Consider the following 25,152-nt stretch of genomic DNA (forward strand, 5'->3'; position numbering starts at 1 on the left):
AACAACTACCACTAATGTTTACAACATTTTTTTTTAAGTCTGTGCTGTTCCTTTTGTTATGTAAACCATGTTGCTGAAAAGCAGTTTTAACAAATTCCAAGAGAAAACAATAATTGAACAACACTCCTTCAAAGACTTTCTTTATTGCCTATATATAAAAAGGAAAATTAATCTAAAAGGTTTCTATAAAAGCACACGTTTTATCATCAGTGCTTAATGCACTCAATCACTGATCAAGTACATTGAGCACTGATGATGACATGTTAATGTAGAAACGTTTGCTTTTATAGAAACCTTTTGGATTAATTTTCACGTATATATATACACGCAATAAATAAGGTCTTTAAAGGAATATTGTTGCAAGTTTGTCATCATGTGTATTTCATCGCCACTATACCAGCTGATTCAAAACAAACAAACAAAAACAAACAAACAAACAAATTAAAAGGCTACTGTTGGATAGCACCTGTGTTATTAGCAATGAACTCCCCACTCTTTCTGGGCACAAGCCACTTGGAGAACTTGATTGCTTTATTTTGTATTTTTTTTAAAAAATATACACTTTAAAGATTGAACACTGCCCTGGTATACAAACCCAACACAGTAGAACTCATCTAGTTATTTAAGCTTCCCCTCTCCTGCAAACACCTTCCCACCCACAAAAGACTACTTTTACTATTTGAAGACAGGATACCATGCTATAAATCATGGATCAATGCTGGTATGTGGGTGGGGGGATGCTAGTAACAAGTTTTAAAAAGTGTATAGATAGTGAACAGAAGCCATACTTCACCTCAGGAATATTTTTTTCCTGATAATCCCATTGCAATAGTTTCAAGTAGCTGTTTGTTAACACCAGAGTAGGACTCAGATTTGCTTTAGAGATCCCATCAGCACCAGGGGATGAAGACATTTCACAGGAAACAGAAGATAATTCATCCTGTATAGATTCCTTTATCCAGTCTGTTGTTAAGTCCAGGGCACCTAAACATTTCAAGATAGCAGAGAACTATAGTGCATATATTACACAAGTGTGCTCAAGCTTCCGACACGAATTCTTACATAGCTGAACCAACACCACTATGGAAGCGGGACACCTCTGGGCATTTCTCACAAGAGAGTGGTGAACACTGAGAACTGAAGAAAGATGCAGGAAGGACTAGAATGTTTGACTAAGGTCTCATCATGGAAAACTAGTTCTAGTACTGCCCACACTTTGCTGTCATGCCATTGCACAAGCTACTTGCTACAAGAAAAGTGCAGGCAGCCTAGCGATATAGGCACTAGCAAAACTATGGAGGATCAATGTTAGCCCACCGATCAGCACAGGCGGCTTGGTAAAAGAGGGAGGAGGATTGTGCTCTCTGCAGATATGGGCTGTGCTGGGGGTGGAGCAAGCGGCAGCAATGGCAGCCATGCTGGGTGGCAAGAAGACCTTTTTACTGTAACTGTTTCAAAACATACAACCCAGGTTTGAAGAAGTAAGCAGGAACAAACAAGCTCATCCTTCTCATTGAAAAGGTCAATGTGCTTTGTTTATCTCTACTTAATTAAATCAGTCGCTTTAATCATGCGGGGGAGGGTGTCACATTATTTTAGGGAGTCAGTGTTCAAAAAGTTTGAGAACTTCGCTCTACATAAGAAATGGTTTCAAACCGTGCTGCTTGTATTCCATAATTTTACATAATTGTATTCTGTAATAAAATTTAGGTATATCTGTGTAAATAGATACTATACCTTTGTTGAAAAGCAGTATATAAATATCCATCCTATTCATAATACTTTCAAACACCCACTCCCAGATTTTCTTCCACCCCATATATACCTGCCAACTGAGGAACACACTTCATGCATGGGATAAAAGTGGGTTCAAGTGCCCAACAAATCTGATATCAAAAGCTCAATAAGTGCAACTCATGCACTCTTCTTCTGCTACAGCTAAAGAGCTGGTCTTGTGGTAGCAAGCATGAATTGTCCCCTTTGCGAAGCAGGATCTGCCCTGGTTGCATCTGAATGGGAGACTACATATGTGAGCACTGTAAGAAATTCCCCTGGGAAGAGCACCTGCATGCTTGCATGCAGAAGGTTTCAAGTTCCCCCCTGGCATCTCCATGACAGGGCTGAGAGGGACTCCTGCCTGAGAAGCCACTGCCAGTCTGTGCAGACAATACTGAGCTAGATGGATCAATATAAGGCAGCTTCCTATGTTCCTAATACCAGAAGCTGTTCTCAAGTTCTGTGAGCATGGGAAGCTCCCCATTTGTGCTTTAGCACTCAGCCAAAAATTAGGAGAGTCGCATTTCCCATTTCCCCAAAAGGTACATTGCGGAGCAGAGTTTTTAGCAGTCATATCATTGCTTCTGCCTTGCAAGCAACCTAGCCCATTTACAGAACACAGTTCACTTTGTCGGTTGTATTGTGTTAGGAGTAACCCCCTTTTCCAGCCCAAACTATATGCTTTTGGGTCTCTCAGGACTTTCCAGGTCCACATTGGCATTATCAGAGACCAAAGAGAAAAAAACACTTTGCAATGGAATGAGAGAGAAGGTTTGGCATCAGGGCCCCAATCCCATGCTTGATACCGATAACAAAAGGGCTGATCAGGTCTTTGAGTGAATCAACTGACTTGGGAAGACCCTAGAAGGAAATTAACTAAAACCGCAAATAAGTTTGGTATGTAAATACTAAAAATACCCTCCCCCAAGAAATTAAAGCTAATAATAAGTAAAAGAATTCCTTAGCAAAGCCATCTCTCCTCTCAGGCATAAAAAAATATTTCCTACTGCTGATTTAATTAGCCCTGAGGACTAGAACCTCATGATCAAATCAAATCTTGAAGGGTAAGCCTCACACCTACTGTGGCCTCTACCCCTAAACAATTCAGAAAAAATAGATGTTTTCTGAAGATTTCCTCACTGAGGGGCTGCTGCAAGATTTCATTGCCGCCCCTCAGTGATACTCAGATAGGAATTCACACTTTAGAAAAGTAATCTTATCCCCCCCTTTTTTAAAAAAAAAAGGGAATAAGATGGAAGATGTTCAACCCTTTTCTCAAATATGCTCAGTCTTTAGGATATAAAAACCACTCCTTAGAATCAGTGCAGTATAGTTCACAGATTCAGATTCAGTATTCACCCACCATCCACGCAGCTGTTCCCAGAGATCAAGGCCACCCTGATTCTTGTTACCTTAACTATCCACCCCATTGCAAAGCCCAGAGAGAGTGCCAATCAACTCCCCACCTGTCTCAAAAACCATCCCCACATAGTGCTGCCTTATTTTGCAGCAAGGAGACTTACTAGGAGTCACGCCTCCCAAAACTCTACCGTTACCCCATCAATTTCAGAGGTTATTATTGAAGGCATTGCTTTTCTGTGTTAATGTTCATGCAAGTAATTTTAGTTATCAAATTCCACTCATTATTTGGTGTGCTAGTATTATATTCAGAGACTTATCTTACTAGTTCCCCAATGAAGACTGTGTATTTTGATTGCTTTTCAATTTTAATATTTGGCATTAGAAGCTTGCTGTCCTCATTTGTATCATTCCCTCGTCTGCACGTGAGTTAGCGCTTGCTGCAAAGGTTCCATCGTACACACAGGTCTTGTCCCAAATTTTGCAACAATTGAGGGTGTGTGTGTGTATGTGTGTGTGTGTGTGAGAGAAGGGGGGGCGGGGGGGGAAGAGACCAGGCCATGTTGTTCATGGCTGCCACATGGCATGTGAGAGACCCATAAGTTAAACAAACACATCTAAGACTTGGATAAAACCTCCAGCCAGAAACACCTTCAAAGGCTATTACTATACAATGCCCACACCCCCACACCCCCAAACAAAAAAAAATGGTTTAGAAAGGTGACTAGAGCGCAAGTGTAGTCTGTATTTTTAGCTCAAGTCCGAAGATGCAAATCCTCTTTTGGGTATTTTCTCAGCTATAGGTCCCTGGAAGCTGCCTGCACTGCAGGCCATTAGCTACACCCCTTTATTTAAACAAAGTACATACTTGGCGTTTCTTCAAGTATATCTTGGAATTTTGCTCTTTCATAATCCACCAAGTTTCGCTGAAGATGAGGTCGAAGGCTCTGAATAGTAAAGTTAACCATATCCATTGTCATGAGATCCAGAACATGGAATATTTGCCTGGGGCGGGGGGGGGGGGAGAAATAAGTGTGTAACATCACACATTGTGGGTAACCCACAGGCATAACCATTTCACCTCACTCTTTCCCAACAGTGTAGTAGTAATATATGCACACCTATCTTAGTTCCCCAGTCTTTCCATCTGGAAGTAGGCCACCACCCCACCCTCCAAGTATCAAAGATAAAGTATGACATTGCAGAACGACATGGAGATACATGGAGAGAGAGAGAGAGAGAGAGAGAGAGAGAGAGAGAGAGAGAGATGAATGAAACACTCACAAATTATAATCCCAATTTGAAGCCCATTTAAGAATATATTAAATAAGGGACAAACTAGATGCTGCTTGAAGCAGGTGCTTTGCAAGTTCATACTTGTTTTTTAGAATGTTAAATGGAAGCTGTATCAGGACTGCAGGGGGGGGGTACTTTAATCCTGCAGGTCCCCCCCAGTGTGGATCAGACATCTTACCACAGCTGCTGTCTGCCAAGGGGAAAGAGCACTGGAGCCACTGGCACCAATGAAAGTGCCTTTGTATGTGCTGGAGTGGAGGGGAAGAACACAGTTATTCACTTTTTGGTGGGGGTGGGGAAGCAAAGGACAATGAGAGAGACTCATTCAAATTTCCCAGGCACTATCAAATAGATGCCACTTATACTCATGCAATTTCCAAATAGGATTCCCAGTGAGTGGTGGTATACAAGTGTAACAAACAACAAAAATTCTGTTTCAGCGCTGACTGGAAATGGCATCCCTGCAACCAAAGTGCTTCCTTGAGGAAGCATCGGATGACTCCAGTGCTAAGTGATGGCCATTGTGCCTGGAACTCCATTTTAGAAGGAAATGTTATCTGACATATGCAAATGTCCAGCTTTTTTTGAAACAGTTGCTGATAGTTTAGAGTAAAAAGTATGACAGTTCTCTACTGGACTATATACCAAGGGTATATACCAAATTACAATTTATCTTATTTATTATTTCTCTGTGTAAGCTGCCCTGAGCCATTTTTTGGAAGGGCAGTATAGAAACTGAATGAATGAATGAATGAATGGCCACACAAGGACCTCTTTAAAGAACACCCGTCCCCCCCAACCCATTGGCTGCTCTTCACATCTCAGCAGCCACTACAGACTTCCACTAACATGTCACAGTCAGTGGCTTAGAGAAAGGAAGCAGATCCATATGGCAGGCCCCTGCACCATTTGCAATAACCCCCATAGGAAGTCATTCAAAACAATCTCTATTGCTTATGCGCACTGACTCCTGGACATTACAGATCAATTGTCATTATAAGATACATCTGACGTAGCTAGCCCAAGGTATTACTGTAAAAAGGAAAATGGAATTTTAGAATAATTACACAAGCATTTCTCAGCTAAAAACTTGTGTTCGATATTTAGATGCTTCAGCTATCCGCTTTGTTTTTATAATGGTATCTACACTAAAGGCCACTCCACATGTTACAAGATTCCTGCATGGAAAGCACTTCTGGGAGGAGAAGCATGTGTGAACTGGAAAAGGGCTAGAATTGGAATAGCACATAACACAAGTAAAGTGAAATGCAAGAAGAGAGCTAGTCTGGATGCCTTCTAATAAGCAACCCTTAATTTTTAAATTCTCTCATATCAATACAAATCTGTTTTATCAATCAACATATTTAGGCCAATTCCTTAGGTTGTAGGGTGCTAAAGGAGCTTGACATGAAAAGTAACTGCACACCAACCTCAACAATGGTACAATATCCCCAGTGGATTTTAACTGGTTTACATCATTATCCCTTACTGGAGCACATAGTTTCCCCATTGTGCTAATAACGTAGTTTGCAAGACCCTGGATGTCGACCACACCATGCTCAGCCTGCTGCCTTATGAGGTCTGTGTCAAGGACTTCACAAATTTGGCTTCGCATCCGGTTGGCGCCAGGATTCAGGAAAGAAAGAAGGATCTGCAATATTAAAAACAAACACAGCTAAGGTCTACCAGATGTAGTCAGCGGCCCACAACGGTATCGCAGGTCTTATGTAACATTTAGGATGGCCAGGTGCAAAGAGAGGACAGGGCTTCTGTACCATCAAGGGCTGTATGCAAGAAGAATTTCAACAGGTGTAGCTTCTCTCCTCTTTGCATGCTAAATAGTCCCTGTTGAAATTTCCTCTTCAGCTATTAAAAGCCACCTAATGGCACAGCGGAGAAGTAATTTGCAAGAGGTTGCTGGTTTAAATTCCCGCTGGTATGTTTCCCAGACTATGGGAAACACCTATATCGGGCAGTAGCGATATAGGAAGATGCTGAAAGACATCATCTCAAACTGCAAGGGAGATGGCAATGGTAAACCCCTCCAGTATTCTACCAAAGACAACCACAGGGCTCTGTGGTCGCCAGGGGTTGACACCGACTCGCCTCACCGGCACAACTTAACTTTACTTTAGCCCTACCAACCTTTGGATCTAGGGACATCCTATCAACACAAGTTCATTAAAATAGCTTTAATCATATGGAAACTACACCTAGACAACACACACTAGTTGATGGCCACCAATACTATCCTGAGCAAGAGAAGAACCATTGTTTATATAACAACAACTATATACCATGCCTCAATATATATAGTTTCAATTCTTTAATCATTCCTTTTACCATGCAACAGACTTTAAAGGCTGCGTACTTCAAAGATTTAGAACAGAGATGTGGCTATAGCATTTCAATTATATGGTTGAGGCTAAGCTGGTGAAACTAAAAGGTTAAAGACTTGCCTCTTTAATTTCATCAAACAGCTTGATAGCATGCTCATATTCAGGAGGATCTTCATGCAGATCTTCTTCCAAACGGTCCCAGAATGCTTTGTGTACAATTTGCTTCACTCTTCCAGTCAAGCTATAGTGCAGAGGGAGAGAGATAGATTGTATTCAAAGAAGCAAGGAGATGCTATTCAGGGAGTCAGAGCAAGCACTTTGCTTGGAGGAATCATTTAACAAACTGCAAGATCAATATCCAGTCTCTGTTCGATAGAGGATTCTCACCTTGTGGGGTGCCAGAAAATAAGGGCCACTTCTGAGCCAGTAGCCACAGATACAGCTCCAACAACACCCAGTAGTTCACCTGCCTAGCAGCCTTGGTTTGTTTTATAATCTGTTCCAGGATCTTCCCTAGTGCTGGAAGTCAGATTGATCAGTCTGCAGTTTCCCAGATCCTCCTTTTTATCCTTTTCTGGAGACAGCTAATGTTATCCCAATCTGTAGTCTTGTAGCATATTGCCTATTCTGCAGAATTCCTCAAGAATGGGAGAGGCTATTCCCACAATTGCCCAAAAGCGGGCTAAGGGAGCCCAGCCCACTTTTGGATGATTGTGTGCTGCAAAAGGTGAGACACGCAGCTCCTGGCAGCTAGCCACGATAAATCCCACTCTCATTAAATGAGGTTAACAGAGCGATCACGCAGTTAACCTTGTTTTGGTGCTTGTGTGTCACCACGGCACATGGCGACACATGAGCAGACCCCCCCCACCTGGAGGCTGCAAGCAGCCTCCCAGGCTTGGGGGTATCTCCAGGCTGCCCCGCGCACTTGCACTTGCATGGGGCATCCTGGAATTTCTGGGGGCTGCACGGCCCCTGATCCCCGTAGCCTCCACTGGCTCTGCTAAAGCCCTTACCACCTCACCATTTATGCTGCACAGGAGAGGTTGCACAGAGTTACAAAGTCTTTCCCTCACTTAGGCTAATCCTGTTGTAAACTTGGAATATGTGAAATCCCTTTTAGGAACTTGGAGCAAATTGCTTAGCTGCTATACTGCTGTGATGGTATGTGCTTATTCTTTTATTGGTTTTAAAATGAATTGTAGTGCTTCACTGTAGCTTTGTTATCGTAAGCTGCCTGGTAAGCTTGATAGACTGAAGCATAAAATATGTGTTTAGCAAATAAATAAAGTCACAAACTGTCCACTCCTGAATGACACAACCTTTGCAGGATCCCCTCAAGCTGTAGAAGCCAACTGTAACTTGCCAAGGTTTGTTTCAAGAACCAGTTCCTCCAGGAGAAGTATCTAAGATGAATGCCTTCCTTTTTACGAGTCTTTAGCTTACCTGTTTTGCGGATGCTCAATGCGTTCCAGATGGAAGTTCTCGTTTACAGCAATTTCATGAGCAAGTGTCAAGTTGGACAGATTTCTTGCAGCAGCCATCATTTCGTCAAACGTCACCACCTTGGGAGGGCTGGTTGCTGAAAAGAAGGGAGGCGAAATGCATCTATGCTGCTCTCAAGACTTCTATGAGACATGTAAACTAAACTTAAAAAGCTTGGTACCACCACTTCTTAACATTAAGCATTTGAATAGCACTTTGTGGAACAGCTGGTCTGCCCATGAGGTTGCCTTTGACAATGGCTGGGGGGGGGCAGTAGGCAAGGGACACCCCCATGCCCACCAGCTTTTGGCTCTACCCTGCTAACTGCCTGCCTCCCCACTGGTGTGCCACTGCTGCTGCACATTGTTCTTTTCTACCCACTACTTTAAAATTGAAGAGGAGGAGGAGAAGAAAAGGAATTGGGAACCCAGGCTTCCTGACTGAATAGAGAAATTGGATTCTATGGGCACAGAGCTGCTTATGCATAAAGCCTGAAATGTGCTGACAGTATGGCCAGCAGGTGCGTGGCCAGCATTAGGGGATGTGATCAGCAGAGTCAGTTTCATTTCCCCCATGCATGGAAAGATAGGAAGCAACCTTATTCTGAGTCAGACTATTGACCCATTCAGGATTGTCCACACTGATTGGCAGAGGTGCTCTGTGGTTTCAGGCAGGAGTCTTTTCCCAGCCCTACCTGGAGATGCCAGTGATTGAACCTAGACCTTCTGCATGCAAAGCAGATGCTCACCCCACGAGGGTTGGGGAAAGAGTGAATATTCTATTGTCCTTCATAAGCAAGTGGATCCTGGAACACACCAAGACTCTTCTGCAGATTAGTATTGCAGGAAAAATGTTGGTAGAAATATGCAAACCGTTTTCCAGGGGCGTTTATCCACTATTTGCAATCTGAGGTTAAAAAAAAATCCACTATTTGTGTTGATTTTTTGGGACAACTTCAAGTTTGCAGTAAAGCCTCCCTGTAAACTCGCAGTAAAACCTGCTGTGCAAAAAAGTCCCTGGTAAGCTTTTGAAGCAACTCAAGTTTTCCTATTTGAAGACAACCAGCCTCGGGAGATATAGAAGAACAAATCATCTGTCCCACATGGTCCAGGCCATGTGGTGTAGTGCTAAGGTGGCTTCCCAGTTGTGGAATTCTCTCCCTGGGGGAAATTCACAGGGGCCCTCTGCCTAACCATTTTTATACAGGCTCTGGAGCTACTTCTGTTCTCCAAAGCATCATGCAATTGATTTTTATTTTTGCTGGCTCTTACATGAGAAATCAGAGTAACAGGATGTTCATTATATGCTTGTTTTTCTTATTGATGTCTGCATGTGCTTATTTTATAATCATCTCTGTAATCCACCTTGGGAAAATTATATGTTGAGGAGGAGGAGCATGGAGGCCAAAAATAAATGGCTTACAAGCTGGGGAGCTAGGCTTGCTTGAGGAGTCACTGGTAAAACTTTGCCTTGAGTATTCAGAGTCGCTGGAAGAAGCTGCACTTTCGGAGAATCGCGAAGAATCACAGTCACTGTTCTGCTCATCATTGAGAGGCATTTTAGGTCACTTTTGTGGATACAGTACACAGAATCTGAAACAAGAAACAGCCACAAGCCACCCAGATCAGTTTCTGTATTTCCCCCAAAGGTCTTTTACCATCAAAGAAAACCCCAGTACTTTAAAATGTTACCATATAAAGATTGCATTGCAAAGCACGAATCAGCAATGCTGGCCTGTCTGGTATTCATCTATCTGCTTCTTTTTTCTGTTTGAAGTTGAATCATGCAATAAAATTGCTAAGCATTCTTGGCTTTTGCTTTACATAACAAGACAGACTTCAAGCTAGGTTATGCTGTACAGTGTTTAGATGCCTTCTTGGAGGGAAAAATCTCTATAAAACAGGGAGTCTAGAATTTTGCATTAATAAAGGCCAGATTCTGCAATGAAAGCTCCCACACTGTGATGAAAGGATGCATATTTCTATCTTTATTGTGGCTCTATCATGACAAGAACTTTGCTAATGGGGCAAACAGTGGCTAAGAGGGGAACTCAAGTTGGGGAATTGACATGGTGCCCCCCTCGTGCCAGTCCCCCTACTTGAATCCCCCCCCCAGCTACTATTTGCCCCATTACAGAAAGCTTTCCTAACAGGGCAAATGGCAGTTTTCAGGTGGTGAGGAAGAATTGGTGCTCTAGTGTCCAATTATTCAGCTTGAGAGCCCCCTCTCTTCTCATGTTTAGAGTAAGCACGGAGGAGACAGCAGAAGGAACATAGAACTCTCTCTCTCTCACACACACACACACGCACGCGCGCACATGCGCACACAGAATTAGAACCTTTATAAAACATTGGCTGCATGTTTTCTACAACAGAAACATAAATTAAGACTCCACATTTGGTTTCACTAACAGGAGATCTGCACATGGCAGCAAATTGTAAGTGAAGTTCTGGTTGTTCACAGAAAATTAACATTTCTTTAATTTTAATTAAATCAGGATGGCTTCAGCAAAGTTATAGGATCGCTTTCTTTGGAGATTTCCATGAAACAGAAACCAAGAGAGCATCTGTTAAATATGCTTTAGAGATACAATTCATTCATATGCAACACCAAGCCACTGTTAGGCATTAGATAGTCTTGCGTTTCCAAACTTTCTCCTCCTCTTGTGCACCCCAACTCCCCTACCGACTTCCAGTTTAGTCCAAACTATAGTTTGCCACTGGATGCAAGCCAGCACACTGTGGTTTACGTGTGTCCTACAAACTAGAGCTAGGAACTGCAGTTTGATCCAGATGTTGAATTCTGCTTTGTAGAGCAAGTGCAAACCATTCCTTGCAGATTCAGACATTGGTAGAGATCCCACTCCAGATGGCATCAACCTTTTGACCCTAATGAACTCTAGGGGCATTGGGCACACTGGTAGTCAGGGTCCCAAATTGATCTCTGCCTCTATGATCCCTCAATTGATTGAGTGTACTCAGGAACATCCTGGGAGTGATGACGACGAACACCATCACCTCAGAATGCTTCTAGCTCTCTCTCTGAGCACCATGCTTCTATAGGTCTCTCTCTGACCAACATGTAGCCAGCAGTTAGATATAGGTCTTTCCTAGCCACCTAATGGCGCAGCAAGGAAGTAACTTGTCCAGGGAGCAAGAAGTTGCTGGTTTGAATCCCTGTTAGTATGTTTCCCAGACTATGGGAAACACCTATATCGGGCAGCAGCAATACAGGTAAATGCTGAAAGGCATCATCTCACACTGTATGGGAGATGGCAATGGTAAACCCCTCCTGTATCCTACCAAAGAAAACCACATGGCTCTGTGGTCGCCAGGAGTCAACACCGACTTGACGGCACAACTTTATCATCATGTACTTCTAAATAAAGTAGATTAGTTTAACCTTGTCAATATCCATGCTTATTTATAAGCTGTTGCCCCTGTGACCCTGTTAACTTCTGCTGGGAGTAAGTTAGCTCCTGTAATACTCTGCTATATAATTACCCCCAACAGACATAACAGCAAACTATGATTCCCAAAACAGGAAGAGAATCAGAGGATGTGAAGGGAGGGGGAAGGAGGAGGGAGCATCTTGGGTAATGCCATAGTTTGGTATTACATGTGAACCAAGTCAGTCTGTCTTCTGCAAGAGCAAAGGACAGAGCAGGACTATTTTAAGCAGGTGAAACATTCCACTTCAGGCAGCAGATCTGAGGTATCATTTATAGGGCAGCGAGTTCTCAGTTATTCTGTTTAACCACTATGAAGCTGCCATTTTGGATTTTCTACCTCAAGCACTGAGATGTCTCTAGGCAGTCCTAGACCAAGTCTCTCTAACCTTTTCTCTATCTATAAGAATTTTGGAAAGCACTATGATTTAGGACTACATCTTCAAATACTCAAGGTGATTCAAGCATGCAAAAAGGGCAGAGAGAAAGGTTTTTGTCATGGAAAAACTAGGCAAAACCTTATGCCAACCTACCTACGTGAGAAAGCCACAGAATGAGGCTATTACAGTTGTGGAGAGATGGATGTGATTCTCCTGACAAACAAACAAAAAACAGGCATGACTATACAGAATAGTTAGCATTTTTATAGAATTTCAGAGGGTTCAAAGTGCATCACAAATCTTGAACCAGCCCTGTAAGATACACCAGTATTCTCTCTACTGCTGATGGTGAAAGGGATAGCAGCTTGCCAAAAGCAGGATTAGGCACAGCTCAGTAGCAGTGTTCTCTCTAATAGGGATTCCAAGATGTTGTTGACTACAACTCCCATAATCCCCAAGCAAAGGCTATTGCATCTGGGGATGCTGGGAGTTGTCAACAGCATCTGGGAATCCCCATTAGAGAGAACACTGCTCAGTAGTAAAGGTTTCAGTTGGGGATGGGGCTATAGTTCAGGATGACACAACTTTGGTCCTCCAGCTATTGTTGGACTACAAGTCCCATCATCCCAGCCACAGTAACCAAAAGGCAGGCATGATGGGAGCTGTTGTCCAACACTTGGAGGGCCAAAGTTGTGCAGTCTTGCTGTACCTCAGTGGCAAAGCACATGCCTTGTATGCAGAATGCCCCAAATGTTGGCATCTCTGGATAGGGCTGGGAACAACACTGGAGAGCCCTTGCCATTTGGGGCAGACAAAATCTCCTGAGCAAGATAAACAAATGGTCCGACACAGTATAAAGGCTGCTTTGTATGTTTTGACCATTCAACAGAGATTTGGTCAACTGACCAGTCAAACATTTTTAAAAACATTTACTAATTAGAACAAGAAATAGACGTTGGGTTCCTTCAAATCTATAGAACGTAATGTCTCACTCACAGGAGCATCTTGCAAATTTACATCAAGAAGTATCTTCCGTTTTTTCAACAGACTCCTGGAAACAGCTGCAGCATCCCTGACAAAAAGCTACCCAGCCTCTCTCTGTTTGAAAACTTCTAGAGAAAGACAGCCCACCACTGCACAAGGCAGGCTGTTGATCAGCTCTTATAGTTAGGAACGTCTTCCTGATGTCTAATCTAAATCTGCTTCCTTGTTATTTCAACCCCTTGGTTCTAGTCCTACCCTCAGGAGCAACAGAGAGCTAGTCCCTTCCTCCTCCTTCCTTGTGCCAGCCCCTCAGATCTTGGAAGACAGCAATAATATCTTCCAAAATTATTTTTTTAACAAAACATTTATCCTGCCTTTCAAGCAGGACCAAGTCCTTGCAAGACAGCTATTAACAAGGGATGAAAACAAAAATACCAATATAATACAAGAGCAATAAAACCTGACAGAAACTAGAGAAACTCACAATCAGCCAAAAAGCTTGTGGAACAGAAGGGCTTTGTTCATTTATTTATATTTTTATCCCGCTCTTCCTTCAAAGGAGCCCAGAACAACATACATGGTTATGTTTACCCTCACAACAAAGAGAACCAAAAAGATTCCCCACCAAACTGTCCAATGAGGAAGAAAAGAATACACACACCACAATAGGGTATTACTATAGCAGAAAATATATTCAGTATAGATCAGTTAATGAATATGGAACAATTGCATTTTCAACAAGAAACAATAGGAATCATAGTGGAAATGAATAAAACATATAGGTGACAGAGTCCACAAACTAATATCAAAATGGAGCAATGGAGTCCATAAGGTGAAAATATGAAGGAAGAAGAAGTCCACACACTACAGTAACCCCCGTTTCAAGACATTTCTTTGTCAGAAATTCGTAGTCTGAGATCATTGCTGTCCTTCAAGAGAGCCCTTAAAACGTACTTATTTGGCCTGGCCTTCCAGAGTTTTAAATGATTAATTGTTTTAAACTGTTTTAAATGGTTGCCCTGATTTTCAGGGCTTTTAGCTATCTTATTGGTCTTATTGTGTTTTAATAGTTTGATTTTAATTGTTAATTTGTTTTTAATTGTTTTTATCATGTTGTGAACTGCCCTGAGCTGTAACGGAAGGGTGGTATATAAATCTAATAAATAAATAAATAAATAAATAAATAAATAAAGTGCCAGTGGACATCGGTCTTGTGAATTGACATTGGTCAGCGTATTCCAATGTATTGATCTTAATGGACTGGTTATACTGCCAAATATGGTGGAAACATGTTCTTGTCTATATCTCAAAAGTAAAGAGATATTTGAGCTGGAAAAACACTCAGCTGGTGAGGGATATAAAGACAGAACAACATAGAAACACTTTGTCAGAAACTATATCACAACAACCACAAAGTCAGCAGCTTGTAGTGTACTTACTGTTATGCCACCTCTTCCGTTACTTCTAGCAAATTCTCCTATAAAAGTAGGTGCAAAGCTTGCTCATTCACAAGTCTCTTGAAGCTTGTCTTATATACCTAATAACAATCAACTGTAATTGAAGACTGAAGGTGTGCTGACTGTGGTAAGTACTAATCCCAAAATAACTTACAACAATTGTTGAAAACATTAGTTTTGCCATGCTGGATATATGCCAGAACCCAGGTAATTAGTAGCATAATAGAGAATTGTGTGAAAGTCCCATTTAAGACTGAAACATATAAATTGAAAAGATAAAGAATATGATACTTATGTTACCAATAGCAAGCTAGAACACACTAATGTGGCTGTGAGATACACACCTGAAAAAATTAAATGTTATATAAAAGACACGCCATGGGTTTGCAACGCTTGAGACTCGCACTGCACTAGTGCGCGGAAGTGTCTTGCCTGTTCTCAGTCAGGCCCACACAGGCCCACCAGCCGCTGCCACCACAGGGGAGGCTCACTCAGCTCTCACCCCCCACTCCCTGGGCACTACATGGCAGTGAAACTGGGAAATATTGGTGGAGCAGCAGGGGGCTTCTGGAGAGGCCCGCCCAGGACTGTTGGAGGCCCCTGGGGAGTGGAGAGCAGTGTTTGCATGCCATTTGAAATGCAGGGGTTTTTCTCTCTAATATAAAAAATCCCCCCAAGCTCTCCCTACAGCGGGGTGTGTGTGTGTGTGAAGCCCTTCAGGTCCAGGCTCCCAAAATGCCTAGGTGTGCCACTGCCCCGCCTGTGGGCTTCTCAGAGGCATCTGGTGGGCACCTCCAGCCTCAGAGGTAAGATGCCTCTAAATACCAGTTGCAGGAGAGTAATGGCCAAAGAGAGGGCATGTCCTCACCTCTCGCTGTGGGCTTCTCAGAGGCATCTGGTGGGCCGCTGTGTGAAACAGGATGCTGGACTAGACAGGCCTTGGGCCTGATCCAGCAGGGCTGTTCCTATTGGGCAGGGAAACAACTGACTGGTCCAGAGTCACCCAATGAGTCTCATGGCTGAATGGGGATTTGAACTCAGGTCTCCCCAGTCCTAGTCCAACACTCTAACCACCACACCATGCTGGCTCTGACAGTGTTCTTAAAATCAGAAGAGTGTGGAACCTGACAAAGCTCTCTGGGGAAGGCATTTGAAAGCTGCACCCCCCCCCTCAACAAGCCGTGTCCTCGGTTCCTGCCAATCAGGCCTGGTGGATAGAGACTGGCCTTTGGGATCTGACAGACTAGTTGGTACTGAAGGCTAGATGGCACTCTTGGAACACTGAGCTCAGTCTACTGGGTTTGAGCTGGAAAGAGAGTGCAAGCAGTGCTTAAGAAAGGCACTGGGGTCGGAGTATTGTGAGCCCTGATTTGAGACCATCTCCCCAGCACTTTATATCTGGCCAAAAAAGTATATATTTGGGGGAGCAGGATTTGCAGCCCTAGAGCTCAAAAGAGTCCACTGAGTTGAGTTCAAAAGAGTACACAGAACTGCTGTGGAAATCTATATGCAAGAAATGCAATTTGCATCTTTGATGCAGACAGAAGGAATACAAGCTCTGGCATAAATAGCTCCGACAATTTAGGAGTTCTGAGGAATAAAAGTATGCTTCAGCAATGGATTAATCCTGTTCCTCCTTCAGACCTGTTGAGGTGCTCAGGCAGAACATTTCCATTTTCCTTTGGAAAAACGGTATATATTTAAAAAAAAAAAAAAAAAAAGGACCGGCAATGCCTGCTTAAATGTTTGGGTTTATCCAGTTTCCTACCCATCCAGGTAGGTTAATTACTTTGGACTTTGCTTTTTCAACTTAAGTTGCGTCTTCTCTAAATACACTCTAATTGATTGGAACCTTGGATCTTGTGATTTCCAAACAAGAAATCCTGATAATAACTAATCTGCCTACTTTCCTTTCACTATAATCTTAATAAATAATTACCATCTTCACAAGTTAGCCCACTTCTGCCTCAAATATTCATGCATCCGCCATCTTGAATTGAGGTAGATGACATCATCACAAACTACACCATTGAGGTCTCTATGTGTCTATACAACTGTACACAATTTGGACCAAACTGGCCCAGGCATTGTAAAGTTGATAGTGGGGAAGATACATGGACACAAACACAGAAAGCTGGGTGATTTCATAAGCTCACTTTAATGCTTGCGTCCCCTGCTAACTGAGCAAAGAGACACCTTTTAAAGTGGTGATTCTCTTATATTTAGCAGGGGGAGAGCAATAGGCCCTATCCAACCCCAGCACAGCATCCCTCCAGTGGCTGTTGCTGGTATCTGCCTTATGTTTCTTTTCAGAATGTGAGTCCCTTAGAACACTTGCAAAAGTCAGTTTTGAAAAGGGGCTGGCCCCCACTAGGGTCGTGGGGCAAGGCAGCATTTTGCACCTCACCTCAGGCACCACAATACCTTGGGCAATCCCTGCTTGCAGACATCAACAGTGAAGATACTACTGACAGGAGATCAGGAGCAACCCCTTCAAAACTCCATGGGCCCTGGGCCCCAACACCCTGTCCCCTGACAACCCAAGATTAAGATGCTAGCCAGATATATCACACAGAAGCTTTCTGGTGCAGAAGAAACGCACAGCTAAAACAAGGAGTTCATTCACACAACTGAAAACTGGGTAGGACAAGTGTCCTACCCAGGTTTGAGAGCTGCGGGTGCTCCCAATTTTTTGTTGTGTGGGAGCAAACAACTAGATAGGATGAGGGAGAAGTGATTTTGTGGAATCAAAGTAAGAGGAAGAGCTGGATAGGACAGTGCATTAGACCTAGGTAGAAGAAAAAGCTGTCCGACCCAGCTTTTCCTCCTAATTTGATTCCACACAATCACTTCCCCCTCCTCCTACCTAGCTGTTTGCTCCCACACAACCAAAAACTGGGAGCACACACAGCTCCCAAATAGAGTTCTCTCTAATTTTCCCCCTCTGTGTGTGGAATGAGTTTTGTTCTGGGCAGCACTATCAAGGCAGTGTGTGCACACATGCATTCAGAGTGGGGCCTTCCTGATTCAATCTGAGTGGGATCTAAAATTAACTGAGCGAACATTAAAAACTTGTGAACACGCACATGCCTTAGAGGGAACACTGCTCCCAAACCTGAGTAGGACACTTGTACTACCCAGTTTTTGTTTGTGTGAATGAGCTGAAGGTCTCACAGGGCACTAACTGAGGTGAAGCAAGACAGAGCAAGGCTTCCTGGCTACACTGATGGACATCAGCGTCTGACTTCTGCCGAAGCAAGGGCCTAGTTGGTTAAGGCAACCTTTCATTTTCTGCTATTGCTTTGGCTAATGGCTATTACATAATATGGCATGAACAAAACAGAACAAGACACAGAAGCAAGAATAAGCTTCAGAACCGTAAGATGCAGGATTTAGAACCAAGTCAAAGCATTACCACGGCATTGTCTGAAATCGTTTTTGCATGGAAATAGTTTTAATGGATTAATGAACCTGCCACGGTGACTAGCGAGGCCTTATGGTTCATGAAAATATTTAAATCAGACAAAAGATGACATATCTTCTCTGAAACAGTTTTTAAATGTAAGCAGGCTGATATAGTTTAGAGAAATTTGAGGCAAGGTTCTGAATACAATGAACAATATAATGTTATTTATAATAAATGAATGGGTAGAGAGCCAGTCTTAAGGTTCCAAGCATGAAATTGTCTCTTTGCAAGTTGGGTTCACCTTGGTTTGCATTTTGACTACATGTGAGCATTGTCTGCTGCAAGATATTCCCCTTAGGGCAGGCCTGCTCAACTTAGGCCCCCTCAGTTGTTTCTGGACTACAACTCCCATAATCCCCAGCCACAGTGGCCAATAGCCAGGGATTATGGGAGTTGTAGGTAAATATCTGAAGGAGGGCTACAGTTGAGCAGCCCTGCCTTAGGGGCTGGGGCTGTGATAGAGCATCTCAGAGCTCAGAAGTAGAGCATATGCTTGCATGTACAAGATCCCAGGTTCAATTCCTGGCATCTCCAGGTAGGGCTGGGAAAGACTCCTGCCTGAAACCTTGGAGAGCTGCTGCCAGTCAGTGTAGACAATACTGAGTTAGATGGACCAATGGCCTGACTCGGTACAAAGCAGCTTCCTATGTTCCTAAGTGGCCAGTTGAGAAACTTTACCACATTGCTGATTAGCTGCTGAAGAGATGGGATTCCTTCCCTTGCTAAGAAATGACAACACAGTGGGGCGACAAAGTCAAGTTGTCACATATGTAGTGGCAGCCCTGGCTTTGCAGAACATTCCCTGACTAGTGTGCCGACCCAATCCAAATACACCACCCAGCAAGTTCAAATTCGGGAGAAATATGAAGCAGATAGCACCCATCTCACATTCTTAACTATCACACGGGGAGCCAGTGAGTTAGAGAGCATCAGCAGCAGCAGCTGCTATTTCACACTCATATTAGAGGCAATCAAGGTATTTTCAGGACCTCTTATGATGAAATCATTTCCTGTGCCGAAGCACAACAGCCATTCTAGTGTGGAGCAGGCAACTACAGAACTAGCCACGTGCTATGCAACACACGTAGGACAGGAAGTGAATCTTCCTACCCATTTAAAACTGCAACTGGAATTTAGCTTGTCACAATGCAGTTGCTTAATGAATGTTCTGGTGATGAGCCAGACATTCTTGCATCATGTGCCACAGTTTGATCTCTTGCTTGAAAAGGGGAACTTTGCCAGACACCTCTTACTTTGAAGAATATCCTCAGTAACATCATCACAGAATGTGGCACATGCCTCTTACTCCAGAACTAGTTTGTTTACTTGAATACTGTCTTGCGCCCAAGGCTTTAAGCAGTTTACATCAACTAAAAGGCCTAAATAATCAGGTTTCTGGCTGTGGCTGCTGGTGCTGCCTTAAAGCTGTAACAGGCCTAAATGTAGATGATCCCCAAGGAAAGGGCTCCCAGCAAAAAGCTGGCAGAAGATGACAGAACTAACAACCATAGCAGAGTACATGGCAGCAGAACATCCCCAACATATGATTGAACAACACACTATTTTAGACGTATAATTAGCCATGACATCTTTAAACTTTTCTGTGAAAAACAGCACTTGCAGGGGAAAGAAGGTCTAGACTGGAACCCAGGGTTATAGTTCCTCCCTACAAAGGGTTATAGTTCCTCCCTCTACACTGCAATCCCAACCAGTCCTCGACCCCGCCCCCATGGCTGTATCTAATAAAGATAACGTTAAAGTATGCCCTGGACAATGATACAGGGCCAGTTCAAATGAACACAGCCCCACTATATCTATTTATTTATTTTGATTTCTATACCGCCCTTCCAAAAATGGCTCAGGGCGGTTTACACGGAGAAACAACAAACAAATAAGATGGATCCCTGTCCCCAAAGGGCTCACAATCTAAAAAGAAACATAAAATAGACACCAGCAACAGTCACTGGAAGTACTGTGCTGAGGGTGGATAGGGCCAGTTACTCCCCACCACTGCTAAATAAAGAGAATCCCCACATTAAAAGGTGCCTCTTTGCCAAGTTAGCAGGGGTTATACACAATTAAAGCACCCGCTGTGACAATCATGCATAACAACGCGTCGTCGTTATTCATGCATAGTGGGCCAATGGGGGCTGTGTTCATCTGAACTGGCCCACATTTAATGTAACATATGGTTTGGTTTTTGCATACGCTTTGTTTCAACACAACTACTCTAGAGCAGGGGTTCCCAGCCTATGGTCCATGGACCACTGGTGGTTCGCGAGAGTACTGCAGGTGGTCCATGGGGGAAAGAGATAACGTAATAATGATATAATCCCTATAATACTACAATAATGTAGTCAGAATTGGCAGTCCTAAAGGGTGCTGGGTGGGCTACTCCTCCCGCAAGAAACGGTCAAAAATCCAATGCTTGAAACAGTCCACTTCACCCTGCCTCATGGTAATCACATTATTTAAAGTTTCATATTTTACTATTATACTAGATAATCTATTCCTGGATTTACCAGCTGATACAGAGACATGCTTCAGTGGAGTAGAAATAACAAAATACTGATCAAACTTCATACCAGGGGCATTACTCCCATGCATACAGTAGGGCTCAGATACTGTAAAGTACCAGAACCTGTTCCAACATTATATTTTCTTGTCATAGATATCTTCAGATTCCTATTGGGGTCCCTTTACAGTGGTAGATGTGAGTAACTTTTAGAACCACCATACAAAGTTGCCAGAGGGCTATAATTAAGGAGTTGCTGCAAAGAGGTCCAAGGCAGAAGGCAAATGATCTGATGTTTTGTGCGTTTCATTCACTCAGCCTGACAGAATAGAAATATGATGAAAATACACACACACAGAGGCTATCTGTCCCCAAAGGGATCACTATCTAAAAAAGAAACATAAGATAAACACCAGCAACAGCCACTGGAAGGATGCTGTGCTGGGGCTGGATAGGGCCAGTTGCTCTCCCCCTGCTCAACAAAGAGAATCACCACTTTTAAAAGGTGCCCCTTTGCTCAGTTAGCAGGGGACAGACACAAGTTAAACACAGTAAAGGTGGCACAATTCCACTGAGTAATTAAACACACTAGACAAAAATAAAGAACTCACCCCATAACCTCACAGGTCCCAGTGTTCTGCTGTTCCTTAAAAAATGAAAAGTCAAATGCCGTTGCCATTCAAGCTTCCAGTATATGGTGTTATGAAAAGCTGTTCCAATGTCTATTTTAAATCTTAAAAACCAGAACACCGAGAGCAAGAGGGAGGCAGGTGAAGACACTTCCCCAACCACAATGGTCATATAAGACCAATTGCCCTGTGTGAGAAAACAGGAGGCAGAAAGAGGCAGGAAGCACCAACCAACAAAGGCCTGTCCTTTGAGTTGCCTCATCTGCTGCTCCCTTCCCTCATGTTCAGAAGACCTAAACACTCCTCATGTGTGGGAGAGGAGAGCTGGTCTTGTGGTGGCAAGCATGACTTGTCCCCTTAGCTAAGCATGGTCCGTCTTGGTTGCATATGAAAGGGAGACTAGAAATGTGAGCACTGTAAGATATTCCCCTCAGGGGATGGAGCTGCTCTGGGAAGAGCAGAAGGTTTCAAGTTCCCTCTCTGACTTCTCCAAGATAGGGCTGAGAAAGATTCCTGCCTGTAACCTTGGAGAAGCTGCTGCCAGTCTGTGGAGACAATACTGAGCTAGACAGACCAATGGTCTGTCTCAGTATATGGCAGCTTCCTATGTTCCTGTTCACTGGGGTTTCTGTTTTTAATTTTCTGAGTGCAATATTTTGCAACCCGTGGTTCCTCTTTGTTCTACTGCTTCCTCCCATATATTACTTCTTGGATGCATTTCTTTAATGGCTTTAACTTTTAAAGTGTTACATTTTCAATGGAACAGTTGCATTTTATGACTATCGTGGGCCATTTTGAGCACTCAGGTCAAAAGGTGGGATACAAATGAATAAAACAAACATTTGAAAGAGAAATGTGCATACACATACAACGTTGCAGGACAAAACAATAGTATTAGTTACTGTGGTTTTTCACACTTGGTTAAACACTGAATTTTACTTTGGATAGCTTGTCTATTCTTGTCAGTCCTCACCTGCTCAAAAATTGTTCCTCATACAGCATCTGATGCAATTCATTGGAAGTTCCTGCTTTGAGAACTTTTGTTGTTGTCGTATTCGTTATGCTTTCAACACTTTGCACATTTAGGGGTCATTAAGAAGGTGCTTGGCTGTCCTGCAGATTGAGATACAGAAAACCGATTTGTGAGCAAAAATTGCAGTTCAATTGTGCACCACGCCTATGTGGGGATGGCATGGGAATTTCTCTGACAATGCAGATTCTATTAAGCCCCATTGTGGGCACAATTCCATGCTATCAATCAGGTACACATAATACCTGTTCCTGTACAAACCTCAGCAGCAAGAGTACACCATTTCCAACAAGCTGGTAGCTTAAGTATTGTCCATGACCGTCATTTAAGAAAGGTTGTGTGGACTTTACTTAGTTCATGAGGACAGAGTTATGAAGAGCCACATAGCAGTTCTACTACTGTGATTCTATTAATTCTGCCTGGAGAAGTACATGATGTTGCAGAAGGTTACATTATATAAAACCATGAGAGGAAATAAGCACAAGGAAAGAGAATATTTGGAATTCCTCGCTCAACAAGCAGAATGTAAAATAGGGATCGGTCTAGTCTTCTATCTGGATGGATAATAACTCCATGAAAGATCTGTGCCGATTCTGCTTGGAGTGGCTTTTTTCTTCTTTACCAGACAATCCATGCTAACCAACATCACAACAGGTTATTACTTTTAGGTATTAGGATTTTCTGTAATTTGAATTTACAGATTCTTGACTTGTATGCTGGTACCACTGTCTAGAAGGGCATTCCAGAGAGCACAGTGAAGAGTGAAAGAGGTTGCACTGATCTTTAAGATCTCAGCATGGTTCAGTCTTCCTCCATGACAACAACACTGGTTCTTCCTGACCTGGCCATAAATGCTTTCAGTGCAGGACTGGATCTTACCTAAGCAAAAGCCTTATGCTCAAGTTCCTACCCCATGTACTTCCCACTTCCCTCAGATTTCCCCTTGGCTCCTAAACTAAGCTTTCCCTGACCTTGACTGATTTGCCACATGCATTGATTTTCAGAACAAATTGAACCAGATGCAAATTGGTCTCAGTTGTGTCAAAAGCACTGCAGAACCAATAGCGCACAGGGCAATGAAGGGAGGGCATTTTCAGAGTCAAGGGCAGGCCGGCGTGCAAGAGCATATGGGTCATAAAAAGGACTGCCACAAGGAGGCGGTTGCACTGAGGGGAGCTCCTGCTGAGAATTACTGTTAAAAGTGTACACATTTTTTTAAAAAGAAAAGAATGGAAAAACAAGAAGTAATTAAAAAAATTAAATAAATGGAAGAAAATGAGGGAGGAGCAAATAATAAATGAAATTGTTTTTCTTACAAACAACCATTTACCTTCCTGATTGGACTGCTTACTCTACTGCAGAACCTGCCTTTCAGTTGCTTCTCCCACCATCTTGACCCTCCTGACATGGATTTGTCTCGGTGCTCTACTGAGTTCCATTCTCTTTTGCTGAAACTTGTGCTTAGTCTGTGTGACCTGGTTGCTTACAGTCCAGCATTGACATTAGCTAAATGGACTGCCATTCACGGGCTGCTTTCTCTCTTAATTCATGACAGCATTAACAATCAATGCACCACAATGCTATGTTCATTGCCCTGCCAAAAACAGTCAATTAAGATCTCCATCCAACCGGTACTGCTAAAATGCAATCTCAATTCATTTTAATAGAGTCTCCATATGTAGACCACTAAAGACCCCAAAATGGGTCTGCTGCCCCAACAATATACAAGAAGCCTGATTTGATAAGCAAGCCCAGCTGGAAGAATAATCACCCCATGGGTGATTATTCTTTGGGGAGGTAAATGACAGGTGTGGAAGGATTCAGTAGCCTTCCTACTCTCCAAATCAGAACCCACTCCCTCACTTTATATGCAATTAGGGCCAACACACATTTTAAAAGATAGCTCTTCCATCCAAGGAAGAAACTAGATGTGACATTAAACACTTTAATCTCCTCAAAGTTAAGGGCCTTTAGAAAGTTGCCATTAGTTTCAAAAAATAAATGGCGGAGTTTTGGGCAGAAAAATGACTCAGAAAGTAAAATGGTTAAACACCCCCTTTCACTGTACTGCAAACACAATCCAGATAAAGCCACCATATGGCCTCTATTGTAACTTTAACGGTAAACCCCAAGCAAGACAATGTAGTTTGGGCCTCAAATGAAAGAAAGTGTGGAGCAGCACTTAGTGCATTAGGTACATCTTGTATTGCTTACAAAGCTGTAGATAACCATGTGCAATTATTATTTCAAGGACCTACTATACAAGTTGGTGATCTATATTTTTGAAATCAGTAAAGTAGATCTTAAAAAACAATACCACTAAGCGTAAGTGGTACTGTGAAGATTTCATTTAACACCAAGAGTAGCTTCTGAAATCCCATTCATGGTGTTCTACAAGTTCTGCTTGTTAGTACGAATAAGGTAAAATAGATGGGTACATTTATCGGCTAGGAATCTAATTTCTCCTGCATGATCTCCACCACACATTATGGTCATCGAGAGAGGTCTGTCTCCAGCAGGGGCCGAGCCACCATTGGGCAAACTGGTTCAAACAGCCCTGTTTAGGAAAGAGATCAGCCTGTGCTGCATTGGCAGCGCAGCCAGAACGGCTCTCTCTGCCTTTAAGGCAAGGAGAGTTGCTCCAGCCCACGCTGCCCAATGCAGTGCAGGCCAATCTCCCTTCCAAAGGGGGCTGCATGCCCCCGTTTGGGAGGGAGACCACATCCCCTGTGTCTGACGTCAGACATGGGGGGCGTGGCTAGCTGGGCCCCTGTGTCTGATGTTAGACGTGGGGGGCAGGGCCAGGGGGCCACAGCAGTGGCCGCACATGGTCCACTGCCAGCCTTCCTATGCTGCTGGTCTCCGGATGCCGCCAGCTCATCCGGCAGTGACTCAGGAGTGGGCCTTCTCTGTGCTATAGAATATGCTCCCTATAGATAGATATTCATGGCATAACATGCTTGTCAGCCTTTAAAAGAGCCCTCAAGA

The 25,152-nt window shown here is 43.1% G+C and overlaps 1 protein-coding gene across 8 annotated transcripts in view; it reads right to left on the reverse strand.

The window, feature by feature from the left end:
* The window catches only part of TCP11L2 (t-complex 11 like 2), a 43,055-nt gene that overhangs the window by 14,708 nt on the left and 3,195 nt on the right, over positions 1-25,152 (reverse strand). Inside the window, exons 2-11 of one of the 8 annotated variants that reach the window (XM_053252781.1) lie at positions 22,108-22,247; positions 21,117-21,151; positions 14,507-14,544; positions 12,237-12,296; positions 9,678-9,847; positions 8,217-8,352; positions 6,891-7,011; positions 5,862-6,082; positions 4,004-4,140; positions 794-984 (exon numbers count right to left, since the gene is read on the reverse strand). In XM_053252781.1, the coding sequence (XP_053108756.1) occupies positions 794-984; positions 4,004-4,140; positions 5,862-6,082; positions 6,891-7,011; positions 8,217-8,352; positions 9,678-9,813 (942 nt within the window). In that variant the 5' untranslated portion in view covers positions 9,814-9,847; positions 12,237-12,296; positions 14,507-14,544; positions 21,117-21,151; positions 22,108-22,247. Of the gene's footprint in view, positions 1-793; positions 985-4,003; positions 4,141-5,861; positions 6,083-6,890; positions 7,012-8,216; positions 8,353-9,677; positions 9,848-12,236; positions 12,297-14,506; positions 14,612-21,116; positions 21,152-22,107; positions 22,248-25,152 lie in introns of those variants that run through there. The other 7 variants (XM_053252782.1, XM_053252783.1, XR_008307912.1 and 4 more) reach the window with 7 other exon arrangements.

Source organism: Hemicordylus capensis, chromosome 5, assembly GCF_027244095.1.
Source record: "Hemicordylus capensis ecotype Gifberg chromosome 5, rHemCap1.1.pri, whole genome shotgun sequence".
In the NCBI taxonomy this organism is placed as follows: Eukaryota; Metazoa; Chordata; class Lepidosauria; order Squamata; family Cordylidae; genus Hemicordylus; species Hemicordylus capensis.